At 36.5% G+C, this 13817-nt stretch overlaps 3 protein-coding genes across 4 annotated transcripts; 1 reads left to right on the top strand and 2 right to left on the bottom strand.

Annotated features, from left to right (window-relative positions):
• Window positions 1-108: 108 nt before the first annotated feature.
• LOC130564965 (gastrula zinc finger protein XlCGF57.1-like) lies at window positions 109-3594 on the bottom strand. 2 transcript variants are annotated; one of them, XM_057351450.1, is made up of 3 exons: window positions 3344-3594; window positions 1743-1824; window positions 109-1600 (listed from the first exon to the last, which is right to left on the bottom strand). In XM_057351450.1, exons 1-3 carry the CDS (start codon window positions 3488-3490, stop codon window positions 174-176), a joined length of 1656 nt encoding a protein of 551 aa, XP_057207433.1. In that variant the 5' UTR covers window positions 3491-3594; the 3' UTR covers window positions 109-173. The 2 variants fall into 2 exon arrangements, with proteins under 2 accessions (XP_057207433.1, XP_057207434.1); XM_057351451.1 differs by lacking the exon at window positions 3344-3594 and adding an exon at window positions 2546-2887.
• A 654-nt stretch (window positions 3595-4248) lies between these two features.
• si:dkey-182i3.9 (zinc finger protein 883) lies at window positions 4249-7348 on the bottom strand. Its single transcript, XM_057351403.1, has 5 exons — window positions 7062-7348; window positions 6598-6799; window positions 6330-6433; window positions 6161-6245; window positions 4249-5996 (listed from the first exon to the last, which is right to left on the bottom strand). Exons 1-5 carry the CDS (start codon window positions 7227-7229, stop codon window positions 4459-4461), a joined length of 2097 nt encoding a protein of 698 aa, XP_057207386.1. The 5' UTR covers window positions 7230-7348; the 3' UTR covers window positions 4249-4458.
• A 250-nt stretch (window positions 7349-7598) lies between these two features.
• hmbsb (hydroxymethylbilane synthase, b) lies at window positions 7599-13721 on the top strand. The gene is made up of 14 exons (XM_057351057.1): window positions 7599-7744; window positions 8307-8360; window positions 8902-8974; window positions 9064-9113; window positions 9230-9285; window positions 9445-9522; window positions 9814-9891; window positions 9971-10046; window positions 10201-10314; window positions 10493-10531; window positions 10703-10822; window positions 10916-10969; window positions 11069-11155; window positions 11426-13721. Exons 1-14 carry the CDS (start codon window positions 7721-7723, stop codon window positions 11603-11605), a joined length of 1083 nt encoding a protein of 360 aa, XP_057207040.1. The 5' UTR covers window positions 7599-7720; the 3' UTR covers window positions 11606-13721.
• The last annotated feature ends 96 nt before the right edge of the window (window positions 13722-13817 follow it).

The raw sequence follows: 13817 nt of genomic DNA, 5'->3' as shown, positions 1-13817 counted from the left end.
AAAGCTCAAGTCATTTTGGTGCCTGCCAGGAATAAAAGGATTAACTTCCTAGCCTTTCGTAACATGTTAGATGTTACATTACTTTAAATGTCCAAACAATACTTAGTATAATATGTTTATTACAATATTATATAAGATATACAATTATATACAAACATAATTAGTAAGTCATTTTATACAGTTTTACATTTATGAGCATGGTAGTGTAAAAGATATGCATAAATCTTTCCACATTTTTCGCATGTGTAGGGTTCCACTCCAGTATGGATTTGCATGTGTGCTTTAAGATGGTCGAGTTCTCCAAACCCTTCCTCACAGACCTCACAGCTGAACGGTTTCTTCTCTGAATGAATGTGTTTATGTCGCTTTAAGTTTCCACTGCAGTAAAAGGACTTTCCACATGTCTTACATTTGTATGGTTTTTCATGAGTATGCGTCTGCATGTGCATTTTCAGAGAGGTAGACCACCTAAATGTTTTCCCACACACTATGCATTTGTGAGGTCTTTCTCCTGAATGACAGAACATATGCATTTTGAAAGACTTCCTAAGTGCGTAGGCCTTACCACAGATCTCGCACTTGAAAGGTTTTTCTCCTGTGTGAAGGTGCTCGTGTATCCGTAGGCTATATATGTTTCTGAAGTTTTTCTTGCATAATTTGCATGTAAAGGGCTTGCGGTCGTCTGAATGTTGTCGTTTAGCATCGAGCACATTAGTTTTTAATGAATAGGCAGGGCTTGGAAACTTCTCACACAAGTTGTAGCGTTGAGGACTGGACTCATCTCTGTTGGGATTGTGTGTTACACTGTCGTTCTGCAAATAATCGTTTTTGTCATACATCAATTGTGTATCTCCATGCACCTTCAGGTGGACTTTTAAATTGCTTCTCTGTCTAAATCTACTACCACACATCTCACAGATATACGGCTTTTCACCGGTGTGTATTAGGATGTGGCGTTTTAAAGCCTCAGAATGTGCAAATTTTCTACCACACATTTTACATGTGTATCGCTTCTCACCTGTGTGCACAGGAAGGTGACGTCTCAAATGACCTTTGCACTTGAAACTCTTATTACAGTAGCTACATTTTATTGGCCTGTCATTTGAATGAAATTTCTTGTGGACGTTTAGGGTGCCAATCAGAGAGAAACTTTTTCCACAAGTGTCACAAGTGTGTGGCTTTTCACCCGTGTGCACCCTTTGGTGCATGTATAAACCTCCTTTAGCTGTAAATCCTTTACCGCATATGTCGCAAGTGAAGGGCTTGACTTTTGCATGCACAAGTTCATGCGATGCCAGATTTTTAAAGCTCTTCCCACACGTGCTGCAGGGAAATGTCGTCTTCTCACAGCTCTGCGTATGTTTGCGGAGGTGAGTCTCCAGTCCTCGTAACTGGGTAAATTTCTTACCACACTTTTCACAACAGTGCCGCTTTACGACTGAATGCACACGCTTGTGTTGTAGAAGTGACAACATCTTTGCAAAGGCCTTTCCACACTGGTCACATTTGAAAGATTCTTTCTCTGCTGGTGTCTTAGATTGCTTAACCGATGTTTGCGTTATGTCTTTGTGACCTTCAGAACAGCTCTTGTCATCAGTACCTGATGATGCAGATAATATCCAATTGAACATGCATGCCATTAAAGATCCTCACAGTTCATAGAGAAATACAGCCTAGAAGTCATCACAAAACTAAATGATTGTAATTAAAAGTTGTAATTAAAACAATTTATTTAATCTTACCATCACCGATGAGTACTGTCTGGATGCTGTCTTCTTCATTCTCCACCAAAACACATCTGCTTGCAGTACTCTCATGTGCAGGCTAAAATTCACATGACAAAAACACAAATGATGCCACTACAATCCAGTATCTTATTTACACAAAGGGTTAGTATGATTTTGTACATACATGTTCCTTCCTAGATCAACGTCTTTTGGAATAACATTAGGGATGGGCGATATTATATCGTTTGCGATATACCGGTAGAAATTCCCCACACGATAGGAATTAGTCTTCCCACGATATAAACGATAAATTCTAGTTGATGACGTATTTCTTTGTGAGACCCATTCACAGCTCATATGTGAAGTGAAAACGGGTATAGCGGAGGGCGGACGTGAAGCTGAGAAAGAGTTTGCACTAAAAGACCAGCTCTAAATCTCGTTTAGGTTGGCACTGTAGATGCATCCGAGTTAATGTTTAGTTTCACTTTCGTTTTATTTAATTCGTTTGTTAAGTATTCGTTGATAGTCATAATGCGTTACACCACAACATTTAGTTTGGCTAAAAGTATTTATTTAAACATTCGTTAGATGTTATGCGCGCGTGCGCAAATTGTTTAATATGATTTCTTGCTTGTTATTTACAGGATGAACGGAGCGTCCCGTGTGCAGCTCGCGCCCACATGTGCATTCATAGCGACACAGCGCGCACAGCACTGCTGCCTGTTCACATACAGTACACATGCGAGTTTGTATTACGTTATTTTAAATACGTTTATGAGTGTATAAAAGCATGGATTATTTCATTAGATTTCTTTTACCCGCATTTTTCTGTTCTCTTTCTGTAGGGCGAGTCATAGACAGATTCAGTGTATGTTGCTGTGAGAAGAGAAGGTTCACACAGTTCAAGAGAGAGTGATTGACAGCGTGATGCGATCGATCGTTTCCACCCAACAATAGAATATATACAGTTTTAGGTATGACATGATGTGTTTATTGAGCTTTAGTTCATTTAACTTTTCTTTACTACAACCTTTTGAAGTCGAATCTCACTATTATATTTTATATTTACAAAAATACTGTAGGTATATTTTTGGAGCTGTTTGATTTGGGGTAAGTTTTACTTTTTGATAATATTTGTTTTTCTGAGGGTCTAGACTACATGCAGCTACAATCACTTGACGCAAAAAACAGCGGTGGATGGCGTTATGGATATATCGTCATTTTTATCGTTATCGCAAGAAATACCAGGAATTATCGTGATATAGTTTTAGGGCCATATCGCCCATCCCTAAATAACATCTGACAAAAAAACTGTCCTAACCTAAACACTATCCATAACCCAACAGCCCAAACTATAACCATTGAAGTCAGAGGGTAAAAACCTACTCCTACAATCGTATTGTTGGATATTATGGATGTTGATCCATTAACATGCCCTGCTGGATTAAGTCCCGTTTACAATTTACATAAAGGGATGTGGAGTGTTAAGTGTTTTCACGTGCAATCAAAATAAACCTTAGTGCAAAATATATAAATTATTATAACAATGTATTAAGGACGAAGACGTGCAGCGAGGCAAATGAACAAAAACGTTCTTTAATGACAAAGAGTCTCACCAGCTGAGTTTGAGTATGGTTTGGTTTCACGGTGAGATGAGAGCAGGGTTCAGAAGTACATGCTTTCGGGATGTCCTGTTTCGCCGTGTCAGCCATTAATAATATAACCAGAGTCGCTTGACTCGGCAAAATCTCAAACCTGGACATTATGACAGAACTGGCTGTTCTTAATATAAGGTCAAAACATGGTATGTTAATTTTACAGCTAGTATGCAAACTCCTTAGAAAAGTTGCGCTCTGCAATAAGCACTATTTTGTTTATCATGATTTCAAAATAAAAGTCAGCAAGCGTTTATTTGCACAAACTTTCAAAAATCATGTTTTTTTATTAATTTATCATGTTGTTATTGTTTTAGTTACCTGTGTTTTTTTGAGTTATTAAAACAACCCAACTACAGTTTGATTGCTATTAATTGGAATGCACAATAAAATACACGATTTTCGAATTATGTTTTTGCGGATAAACTCTTCAATTGTTGAGACAGGTTAACAACAAAATCAAATAAGGCTAATATTTTTTATTATACACCACATCAACTGTCACATTTACCATGCATACATTAAAATTCTTAAAGGTACTTCACCCAAAAATGAAAATTCTGTCATCATTTACTCACCTTCGAGTGCTACTATGGTAGTCAATGGGGTGCAAGATCTATTTAGCTATAAGCATTCTTCCAAATATCTTTCACTGTGTTCATTAGAACAAAGGAATGTATACATATTTGGAATAACTTGAAGGTGAGTAAATTATGACAGAATTTCCATTTTTGAGTGAACTATCCCTTTAAGAATGCTATTTCCAAGTAATCTTTCCTTTAATGTTGAAGATATAGTCTAGTGTTTGTTTTACATAATAGTCAGTTTACTGAGACAAGTAATGAAATTAAATACTTTTATTTACAGTGAAATCCATTAGAGAACACAGCACAATTTAGTGTCCTATCTGTTCAATATTCTCAATTCTATATTCTTCCACGTAGTTAACAATCCAGTGTTATGTATTGTTTAACAGACAGTGTCCTTATATGTTTACAAATTATATTACAAATATAACAAAATGAACATAGCACTGCAATTCCGTTACAAGTGTTAACATACTTTCAGGCACTTTTTCATAAAGGTTTACATTTGTGGTCATTGTAATTTCTAGCATATGCATAGCTCTTCCCACATTTCTGGCATGTGTAGGGTTTCACTCCAGTGTGCATCTGCATATGCGCTTTCAAATTGTTGGATTGTCCAAATCCTTTTCCACAAACTTCACAACTGAACGGCTTCTCCCCAGTGTGAACTCGAATGTGTCGGTTTAAGTTCGTAGCTAAGCGAAAGGACATTCCACATGTTTCGCACCTGTGCGGTTTTTTACCAGTATGAATGAGCATGTGCACTTTGAGACCATTTGGCAGGCCAAAGCCCTTCCCACAAACTGAACATTTGTGAGGTTTTGCTTTGGTATGAACAACCTCGTGCATTTTCAGACCAGATCTCTGAGTGAAAACCTTACCGCACAGCGAACACTTAAATATTGGTTTCACTTCTGAAGGAATTGTCACAGCTGAATGAAGCTTCTCGTGTTCCTTAAGTGAATCTGGACCACTGTAGCTTTTCCCACACACTTTACACATGTATGGATCCGTTTCTGAGTGGAGCCTCTGATGTACTATAAGTAGAGAATTACTACTGTAGCACTTTCCACAAACCTCACAACGAAAGGGGTTTATCTCAGCTTCAATGTCCCCGTTGTCACTATGTGTGAGTAAGTGTTTCTTTAAAAAGCAATTATAAATAAATCTTTTTCCACATATTTCACACATGTATGATTTGTGGGCGCTGTGTATCAACATGTGACTTTTTAGAATTTTCCTCTGACTAAATCGCTTCTCACATACAGAACACGCATACTGTTTCAAACCACTGTGAATTTCCAGGTGTCTATTAAGATATGCCACGCGTCCAAACTTCTGTCCACATATGTGACACGCGTGGGGTTTCTCTCCTGTGTGAACAGCTTCATGTAGTCGTAAATTTCTCCTCATACTGAAAGTCTTGTCACAGAGGCTGCATTTAAATGGTTTTTCAGATAAATGAATTTTCCGATGGACAGCAAGGCTACCTGAGGTTGAAAACTGCTTCCCACATACGTCACAGCAGTACGGTCTTTCACCTGTGTGGATTCTCTGATGAGCTTGCAAAGTCGTCTTTACAGTGAACCCATGTCCACATATACCACAAAGATATGGCTTTACTTCCAGGTGGACAAGCTCATGTGTCTTTAGATCTGCAAAGATCTTCCCACATGTTTTACAGCACTCTTTCTTCTCCTCAGTGTGACGCAGTAGGTGTTTCTGGAATGCTTTTAAAAATTTAAACTTCTTTCCACACTTGTCACATTTGTGAGAGATGCTTTGTACATGTTCACGTTTGTGCCGTTCCAGTTCATATTTCCTGGCAAATGTCAGTTCACACATGTCACATTTGTGGGCAACCCTTTGTCCACACTTGTGCTGTCTTAGTCTGGATTTCCTGCTATATGTCCTTCTACACACATTACATTCGTATGAAAATTTCTTCCTAATTTTCTTCGGTTTCGCACTGTTTTCTTCTGCCAGTGTGTCTGAGACTTCCACCTCAACAGAGACTCTTTCTTCAACTGCAAAACAATAAACAATGTAAGACTCCAGCTGCTAGTGAACGCTACAAGTATGGAAAAATTCATTAAGTTCAGATTCTAGCACATTTTTATTTAGCAAAGTTAATACTGAACCATGCTTAAAATACAGCATTCATACAAACTTAGAATCTGGTAGAACATACCGTCTGTCAAATCTGCTCGTATTGGCTTCACATAACAATGCTCCTCTGAACTAACTGCAGCAACAATGTCACCCACTGGTGCACACTGAACGAAAAAAAATGATAAAAACAAAAACTGTTTAATTTTTTTAAATAAATAATGCATAGTCAGACCATAAAAAAAACTAACCTGCTGGTCTTCAACAGAGTCCTGCAGTTCTACATTTTCTTCATGTAACACAGCATCTGGATTCTGACCCAGTGGAGTAACTGATGGAGCTTCATCTACAGAATCTGGGAAGAGCAATGAACTTTACTACTACTATCAGCACAACAATTTACTAAGCAAAAAGAGACATGAAGTTATAGTATTCAATGAATCTTGTTTCAAAATGACTTTCTGGTTATGGATCTTACAAACAAACATTACAGAGAGAGAGAGAGAGAGAAGGTCTTACCAGGCAAACCACTGACACTTTGAGCATTTTGGCTCTCTTCGGGTGTGTTTACATTTTCCTCCACTGAGCTTTTCAAGTTTAAAAAAATATTGTAGTCACTTTTCATCTGAGCTTGTTTCATTGCAATGCAATACCTGAAAAGTCTGCATATTTTCTGCATGGCCACCTTAGTAAGGGTCTCCATCACAGCCGTGAGCTTTTCCTGAAACAGACATTGGCCACAAATTAATTTTACTTTTATTCATTTTTCTGCAGCCAAAGTGACACACATTGAAATAAGGACTTCATTTTCATAATATTAACAACCTTTAAGCAAGGATAAACAAAGGTAAACAGTGTAAAGTTATGGGTTGATTTTCTCTACAGCTAACGTTATCTGCTAATAATGCAAGGAAATAATGCAACTGACAAATCCTTTGTTGGTAAACAACAGCAAACAACATACAAAAACAGAGGAAACGTACAATTTTGAGCTGTCTCTCATGTATTTCATGAGTCACATCTCCATCAATTTCAGTGAGGGACGCGGACTTTTTACAATCAAAAACTTTCTGAATCTCGTCTCGAGCTGTCTCTGTCAGCAGTGTAATTATGGACTCTGTCTGTTTGCGAAATAACTGATACTCCGTCATTGTGCTCACGGAACAACTGCAATTTCACTAAACTATAAGTTAAAAGGGAAAGCAATGAAGCGATATCTTAACAAATTGAACCGATACCGCGGTCTCTACATTTTTAAGGTTGCTTTCCGTTTCCGTTCTCGTATCCTTTCAAAAACGTCAATTTATTTTCAAAATAAAAGTTAAAGTTAGACGTGTAATTCTAAAGACAAAACATACTTAACAAATAGATTTGTGTATTTAACATTTGTATGCAGTTTTCATTTGACATATATCTGTACAGGTACCACGCGCTTTGTTTGATTTTGAGCCATTATGTTGTCGCATTTGAGTGATCTTTATTTTGAAAATTAGACACTTGCCACTTTTCCGGTCCAACAAGTCTGATAACTGTGTCAGTAACATTTGACCGACTTAGACTTTTTACTCTTTTTAAACTAAACGTGTGAGATTACTGACATTTCGACGAGATCATCACTAAATAACTAGATAGTATCCTGAAAATGTCGGGAGAGACAGATCTCCAGGTAACGTTAACTTCATTCATTTTTTACATTTAGATAAAAGTGATTTCAGACCACCAACACTGACTTTGCTGTAACTTAATTTAACAGCAAGGAAGTTTGTATTGATTTTCTTTAACTATACTCATTTTATTCAACTCCTTAACACATACCTTGTTGTAGTCACATTATTATTGAGATTGCTGGTTTATTTTTATTATCACATCTTAACTGTCATTCCCACACAGTTGTGGTCTGCTATTCTCCAAATAAGAAATCTCTCTATGAATGGTGTCACGCCTTGCTTCTGTGTAACGGACACCGTGTGAATAGGCATTATTGTCTTATCTACTGAAGGCAGGAGACAGGGGCGTTCTGCCTTTAACATCAGCCTGTCCTGCTGCATGTGTTCACTATACACCGTTTTCTCTCTTACTGCAATTATCTTAAAACTTCAGCTCATTTTAACTATGGCAGATGGACCTTATAAATACATTAGGGTCAGAGCATATTTAAAATGGAAAAAAAAACTGCTATTTGCAAACTGCTATTTTAGTGGTTAATAAATATTATTTGTGTTTTACAGGATGCCGAAGGCAAAGTCAGCAGGGTGATCCGTGTTGGCACCAGGAAAAGCCAGGTAACCAATCTTTGTATATTTATTGTACATTTTACACATATTAATTCAACAATACGAGGGAAAACTCAATGTTGTCAGAAATATCAATGACAATTTGTTTTTGAAATATTACAAAATGACCTAGGACACCTAAAATCTGTATATACAGAAAATTGCTAAAATATCTAATTACCAGACACATAAATAACATCATATAAATTTGAGAAAGTTTAATATATTATCAGTTTTACAGATCTTTACAATTATTACTCAATTAATCCATGTTTCTCAGTTATTTAATGATGTTAAGTGTTTTCTATTATAATAAATACATTAAGGAATTTTGACATGTTTTCTATATAAAAATGTAGACTTAAAGGTTTTTGGAAGTTTGATTGGGTGTGTCCATCATGATAGGATTGATAAGGTTTTTGTCTTTGTCAGGATGGGTACAAGAATACTTAAAGTTTTATTATAGAAACTGGTTGGTACCTTAAAGAAAGGATGAGCCTAAATTGATCCTTACAGTTAATAAACGTTTTGTTGCCTGTTTATTTTACAGCTGGCCCGCATTCAAACAGACAGTGTCGTAGAGAAACTCCAGGAGTTACACCCTGATGTGCATTTTGAAATAGGTATATTATTGTCCAATATGCATATCTGATTCATCAGCTCTGTTTGTTTTTTGTTTGACAATACAGACAATCTTTTCATTGTGTTTCAGTGGCAATGTCAACAACAGGAGATAAAATACTTGACACAGCTTTATCCAAAGTAAGTCCTTACCCCAAAGTCCTTATTATTTTATAATAAAATGCAGTATTGATACTGAATAAATTTATTAGCATTGTGAGGTGTTTGTTTTAACATCTTTTAACTTGTGTTTTCAGATTGGTGAAAAGAGTCTCTTCACGAAAGAACTGGAGAATGCTTTAGAAAAAAATGAGTGAGTCTGTCTTTTTACATTGTTGTTTTTAGTACATCACTGCTACACAGCTGTGTACTTTGGTCTTTCGGTGACTTTGATGTATCAAGGTTTGTACTTTAACACTGGTCCTTATGTTTCACTATGAATAATGCTGTTGTAACATTTGTGTCTTTGTAGGGTCGACCTGGTCGTGCACTCTTTGAAAGACTTGCCTACTGCTCTTCCTGTTGGTTTCACTATAGGAGCTGTGCTGAAGTATGTAAAATGACAATAGTGTCTATGTTCATAAATGTAGAGGTAAAAGCATGCTCAGATGTTTCTCAACATCTTAAATGCATTTTATCCTCTGTAAGTAGTTTTATTTTAATATTTGATGTTACTTATACAGACCTTGTTTCTAAGTAATTTCCAGTATTATTACTCATCTATTGCTCATTTTTTAAATTTTATCATTGATTATTGATACGCAGTGGATTGTGCATTTATTTGTTAGTCCTGTTGAATATAAAGTCAACATTGTGATTGTCATTTTTATTCCCTTTAAAGACGAGAAAACCCTCATGATGCTGTTGTACTGCACCCCAAAAATAAAGGCAAATGTCTAGACTCCCTACCAAACAAGAGGTAAAAGCTGTGGTCAATGCACAGGAATATGATTTGTATCATTTAAAATGCTCTTTAAAATAACATTGTATGTTTACAGTGTTATAGGCACCAGTTCTCTTCGCCGGGCTGCACAACTGAAAAAAAAATTTCACCACCTGGAGTTTAAAGACATTGTATCTTTTATTGCACTGCAAGCGTTTTTTACTTGTGACTTCATTTCCCTTGTCTTGTCCTGTGCACTACTACAAAATGCTAATATCTAATAAGTTATGATTTCTGAACGATTGAGGTTTTATTAGAGATGTTTTCCTCAACAACGCTCTTTAGAGAGGTAATCTCAACACTCGTCTAAAGAAGCTGGATGAACATAACGACTTCTCTGCCATCATCTTGGCAGCAGCTGGTCTTCGGAGGATGGGCTGGGAGGGCCGCATTAGCCAGGTGCCTCTATTCTCCTTGACCGTTCAAAACACTGTCATCCCTCATGAGTGCTACACTACAGATCATCGCATCACTTAATAGTCAAGGACATGCACTCATAAACAGTACCTTTTTAACCAGCTGTTTCATCATACTTTGACTGGTCTTGTATCTGAACTCCTTTTTTGTCTTGTTTCAGATTCTTGGGCCTGAGGACTGCATGTATGCCGTTGGACAGGTAAGTAGCTCTCAGTTGTCGAGGTATAAATCATTTAGCAAGATGTACAAAATACTGGCCTTCAGTGTTTCCTGATCTAAAGTTCTCGATCGCAATGGTTCGCAGTAACTGAATGATTTTTGATTTATAAGTAAAGCAGCCTTACAGACTGCTCTCACTGTCTTGTTAAAGGGAGCATTGGCTATTGAGGTGCGAGCTCGAGACCAGGACATCCTTGAGATGGTGTCGGTGCTGAATGACCCAGACACTGTCCTGAGATGCATCGCAGAGAGAGCGTTCCTTAAACATCTGGTGGGCATTCTGCTTTACTATAAAACCTCCTGCTTCAATTCCCTGCGCTATATATTTAACTTACAGTCTGTTACGCGTTTGTGTTTTACATAGGAAGGGGGGTGCAGCGTTCCAGTTGCTGTTGACACTGAAGTTAAGAATTCACAGGTAGGAAGACTTCATATGGTTTACTTACAACCCAAACGTTCAAATGATCATGAATCGCAGCTGAATAACAGAGGGTTTAATGTGTGTTTGCTTTCACAGCTTTACCTGACTGGAGCGGTGTACAGTCTTGATGGCTCGGATAGTCTGAAGGAGACCATGCAGACAAGCATAAACTCAAACAATCAGGTTGTTACTCCCAAGATCATAACAGGTTAAAGGTATAATTTAGTTGCCACTACTGTATCCAAAACAGATCTGCACAAGTAATCATGGTTTCCCAAACACTCCACCTGTCTGCAATTGGTTGAAACAAACAAAAGCAAAATTAATATGGGAGGTTAAAGAACATATTTGAACATGCAGTTCATCATGTGTGTTATCACTTTTAAGATCGTTTAATAATCTCTGAATTTTATATGGATTTGGGAATGTGTAATTTTTCATCATTTTTCCCAGATTGAGGAGCAAGAAAAGGTTGATGAGAAGGTCCAGCGTGTGGGTATCACAGCTTTAAAGGTGTCGGGAGAAGACCAGGATGCCGCAGTCAAGTTAGGAGTGGACCTCGGGATTCTGCTGCTCAGCAAAGGAGCCAAAGAGATACTGACCGTAGCCAGACAGCTTAATGATGCACGATAGGCATATCATGTCTTGTATCTGAAGATAAATGATCTCATTCTACATACTTGGTGTTTTCAAGTATGTAAAAAGCTCCTAGTAGTTTTATAAATTTCCATGTCTGTCAGTGTTTAGGTGTCATATATTATATATATATATACTGTATATATATACACACACACATACTGTATATAAATATACAGTATATACTACTGGTCAAAAGTTTAGGATCACTCTTTATTCATATTTTTCCACAGTTTAGAATAATATTAAACCCATCAAAACCATGAAATAGCACAAATGTAGCTGTGGAAATTATGTTGTGACTAAAAGCATCCAAAATAAATGAACTCTGTTATATTTTAGCATCTTTAAAGTAGCCACCGTTTGTCTAGAATCGTACACTTCGCATTTTATCATCCAGGCTCTTGAGGTCTCAACCTGGGAAGGTTTTTATACAGTACATCTATACTGGACTATTAATGACTGCTTTTTATTTATTATTTGGTCCAAATTTAGGTAAAAATCTGGTTTTGTAATCAAATAAATTAATATGTTTGCACAATTATATTTTTGTCCACAAAAGGGATTTCAAACATTCACACACCTTCAGATTAATAGATTTTTAAGACCATGGGAAACAAGTGATCCTAAACTTTTGACCAGTAGTGTATATATACATACATGCAGTATACATGTATATATACATAAATTACTTTTATATACAGTATTTTTTCTATTTTAATTTGCAGTACACCATTGTTGCAGTCAAATTAAATAATTGAGAAGGCAGCTTTGCTTTGTCTTATAATGTTGCATAGGAGCCTAAAGGAACAGTTCGCCCAAAAATGGAAATTCTGTCTTCACTACCATAGTAGGAAAATTGCTTTATAAAGTTCTTTTGTTCTGTTAAATATTTTGAAGACTGTAGGAATGCAAACAGTTCTGGGGTACTTTTGACTATTGACAAGCATTCTTCCAAATATCTTTCTCTGTTCATCAGAACAAAGACATTTATACACATTTGGAACAACTCGTGGGTGAGTAAATTATGACAGAATCTTTTTTTGGTGAACTGTCCCCTTGAGTGAAGGTCAGTTTGTGGTTACTACTGAAATACTACTGAAAGACTCGCATAATAATCATTACATAAAAATAACCTGGTTATTCTGCATTTTGCAGTTATGTAGCTATAACACATTTGTACATTTCAATCTGGCCTTAGCTGGTCTCTCAGGATGATGTGTTTTGCTGGTTTTAGAGGGCTTTTAAGGATTTGTCAGGTGGGCCAAAAACCTAAACCAGATGAAGACCAGTTTTCCAAGATTGAGAGACCAATTTAAACCTGCTAAGCTGCTTTTTCAGCCAAGTGATTAAGCTTTGAACCCACAATCATGCCTTTTAAGATGGTGTGTGTTGTATTTAAACGCATGCTCATTTGAAACTTGAATTTTACTGGGATATAAATCTTTTAAGCTGCTCAAAGTGTCATCTACATTTTTCCTTTGTGTCATGCTTTCACTGAAAATATGCACATGTGAAGGTATACAGTTTACCTGTTGTTGAGATGTTTTGTTCCAGTCTGTTGCATACATTTGCCCTGTAACATGTTTACTCCCTGTGTAGTTGTTGTTGACCCTTTTAGATTGATTGTAAAATGTAACTTCGTCAGTGCCTGGAAAATCTCTAAATCCGCGTGCAAGTGCTATAATTTAATGGATTGAATTTTAATTCCTTATTTCTTTAGTCCCTTAAATTTATAGATGAAGCCATTGATTTCATATGTTTTATGATTAACTTCAGACAGTATTAACGTGTTGTGTTATTCTATAGCACTGATGTATTAGGGCTATTGACTGGCCAATACCAAACTGATTTAAAGTGAAAATATATTACATTATAGATTATGTAATTTTATTTTTTTAAGGGTTGATTTCTACAATGTTAGTTGAATGTTATTTTAGTCAACTTTTAAACTCAGATTCAGGGGTGTAGGAAATTGAACAGCATACATTTTTAGTATTTTTTATTTTTGGGAGGAGACTTAAATGCAGCATCACATTGTGGTGCTTTTATGAATGGAGTGTTTTAGCTATACTTGATGTATTGAACAAGACCAAATAAATCAGCCATATGATAGAAATCGGTCATGTGTTTTTGTTTCCTGCAACATCTAGATATTTAAATCAAAGGACGTGATTTTGTTTGATTGGTGAGACATTATCCATGCATG

This window comes from Triplophysa rosa, linkage group LG14, assembly GCF_024868665.1.
Source record: "Triplophysa rosa linkage group LG14, Trosa_1v2, whole genome shotgun sequence".
NCBI lineage: Eukaryota > Metazoa > Chordata > Actinopteri > Cypriniformes > Nemacheilidae > Triplophysa > Triplophysa rosa.
Note: the sequence above shows the minus strand (reverse complement) of the source record. Positions and strands in the feature narration are given on the sequence as shown.

What these genes read in the sequence shown, in the direction of transcription:
- LOC130564965 (XM_057351450.1), bottom strand. Translation starts at nt 3,490, where the DNA reads ATGTCCAGGTTTGAGATTTTGCCGAGTCAAGCGACTCTGGTTATATTA. An exon ending in ACCATACTCAAACTCAGCTG is followed by an intron (nt 1,825 to 3,343) that starts GTGAGACTCTTT and finishes TGTGAATTTTAG; the next exon opens with CCTGCACATGAGAGTACTGC. An exon ending in GACAGTACTCATCGGTGATG is followed by an intron (nt 1,601 to 1,742) that starts GTAAGATTAAAT and finishes CTGCATCATCAG; the next exon opens with GTACTGATGACAAGAGCTGT.
- si:dkey-182i3.9 (XM_057351403.1), bottom strand. Translation starts at nt 7,229, where the DNA reads ATGACGGAGTATCAGTTATTTCGCAAACAGACAGAGTCCATAATTACA. An exon ending in AAGTGTCAGTGGTTTGCCTG is followed by an intron (nt 6,434 to 6,597) that starts GTAAGACCTTCT and finishes TGCTCTTCCCAG; the next exon opens with ATTCTGTAGATGAAGCTCCA. An exon ending in ACTCTGTTGAAGACCAGCAG is followed by an intron (nt 6,246 to 6,329) that starts GTTAGTTTTTTT and finishes TTTTTCGTTCAG; the next exon opens with TGTGCACCAGTGGGTGACAT.
- hmbsb (XM_057351057.1), top strand. Translation starts at nt 7,721, where the DNA reads ATGTCGGGAGAGACAGATCTCCAG. An exon ending in TTGGCACCAGGAAAAGCCAG is followed by an intron (nt 8,361 to 8,901) that starts GTAACCAATCTT and finishes TTTATTTTACAG; the next exon opens with CTGGCCCGCATTCAAACAGA. An exon ending in CTGAAGTTAAGAATTCACAG is followed by an intron (nt 10,970 to 11,068) that starts GTAGGAAGACTT and finishes TTGCTTTCACAG; the next exon opens with CTTTACCTGACTGGAGCGGT.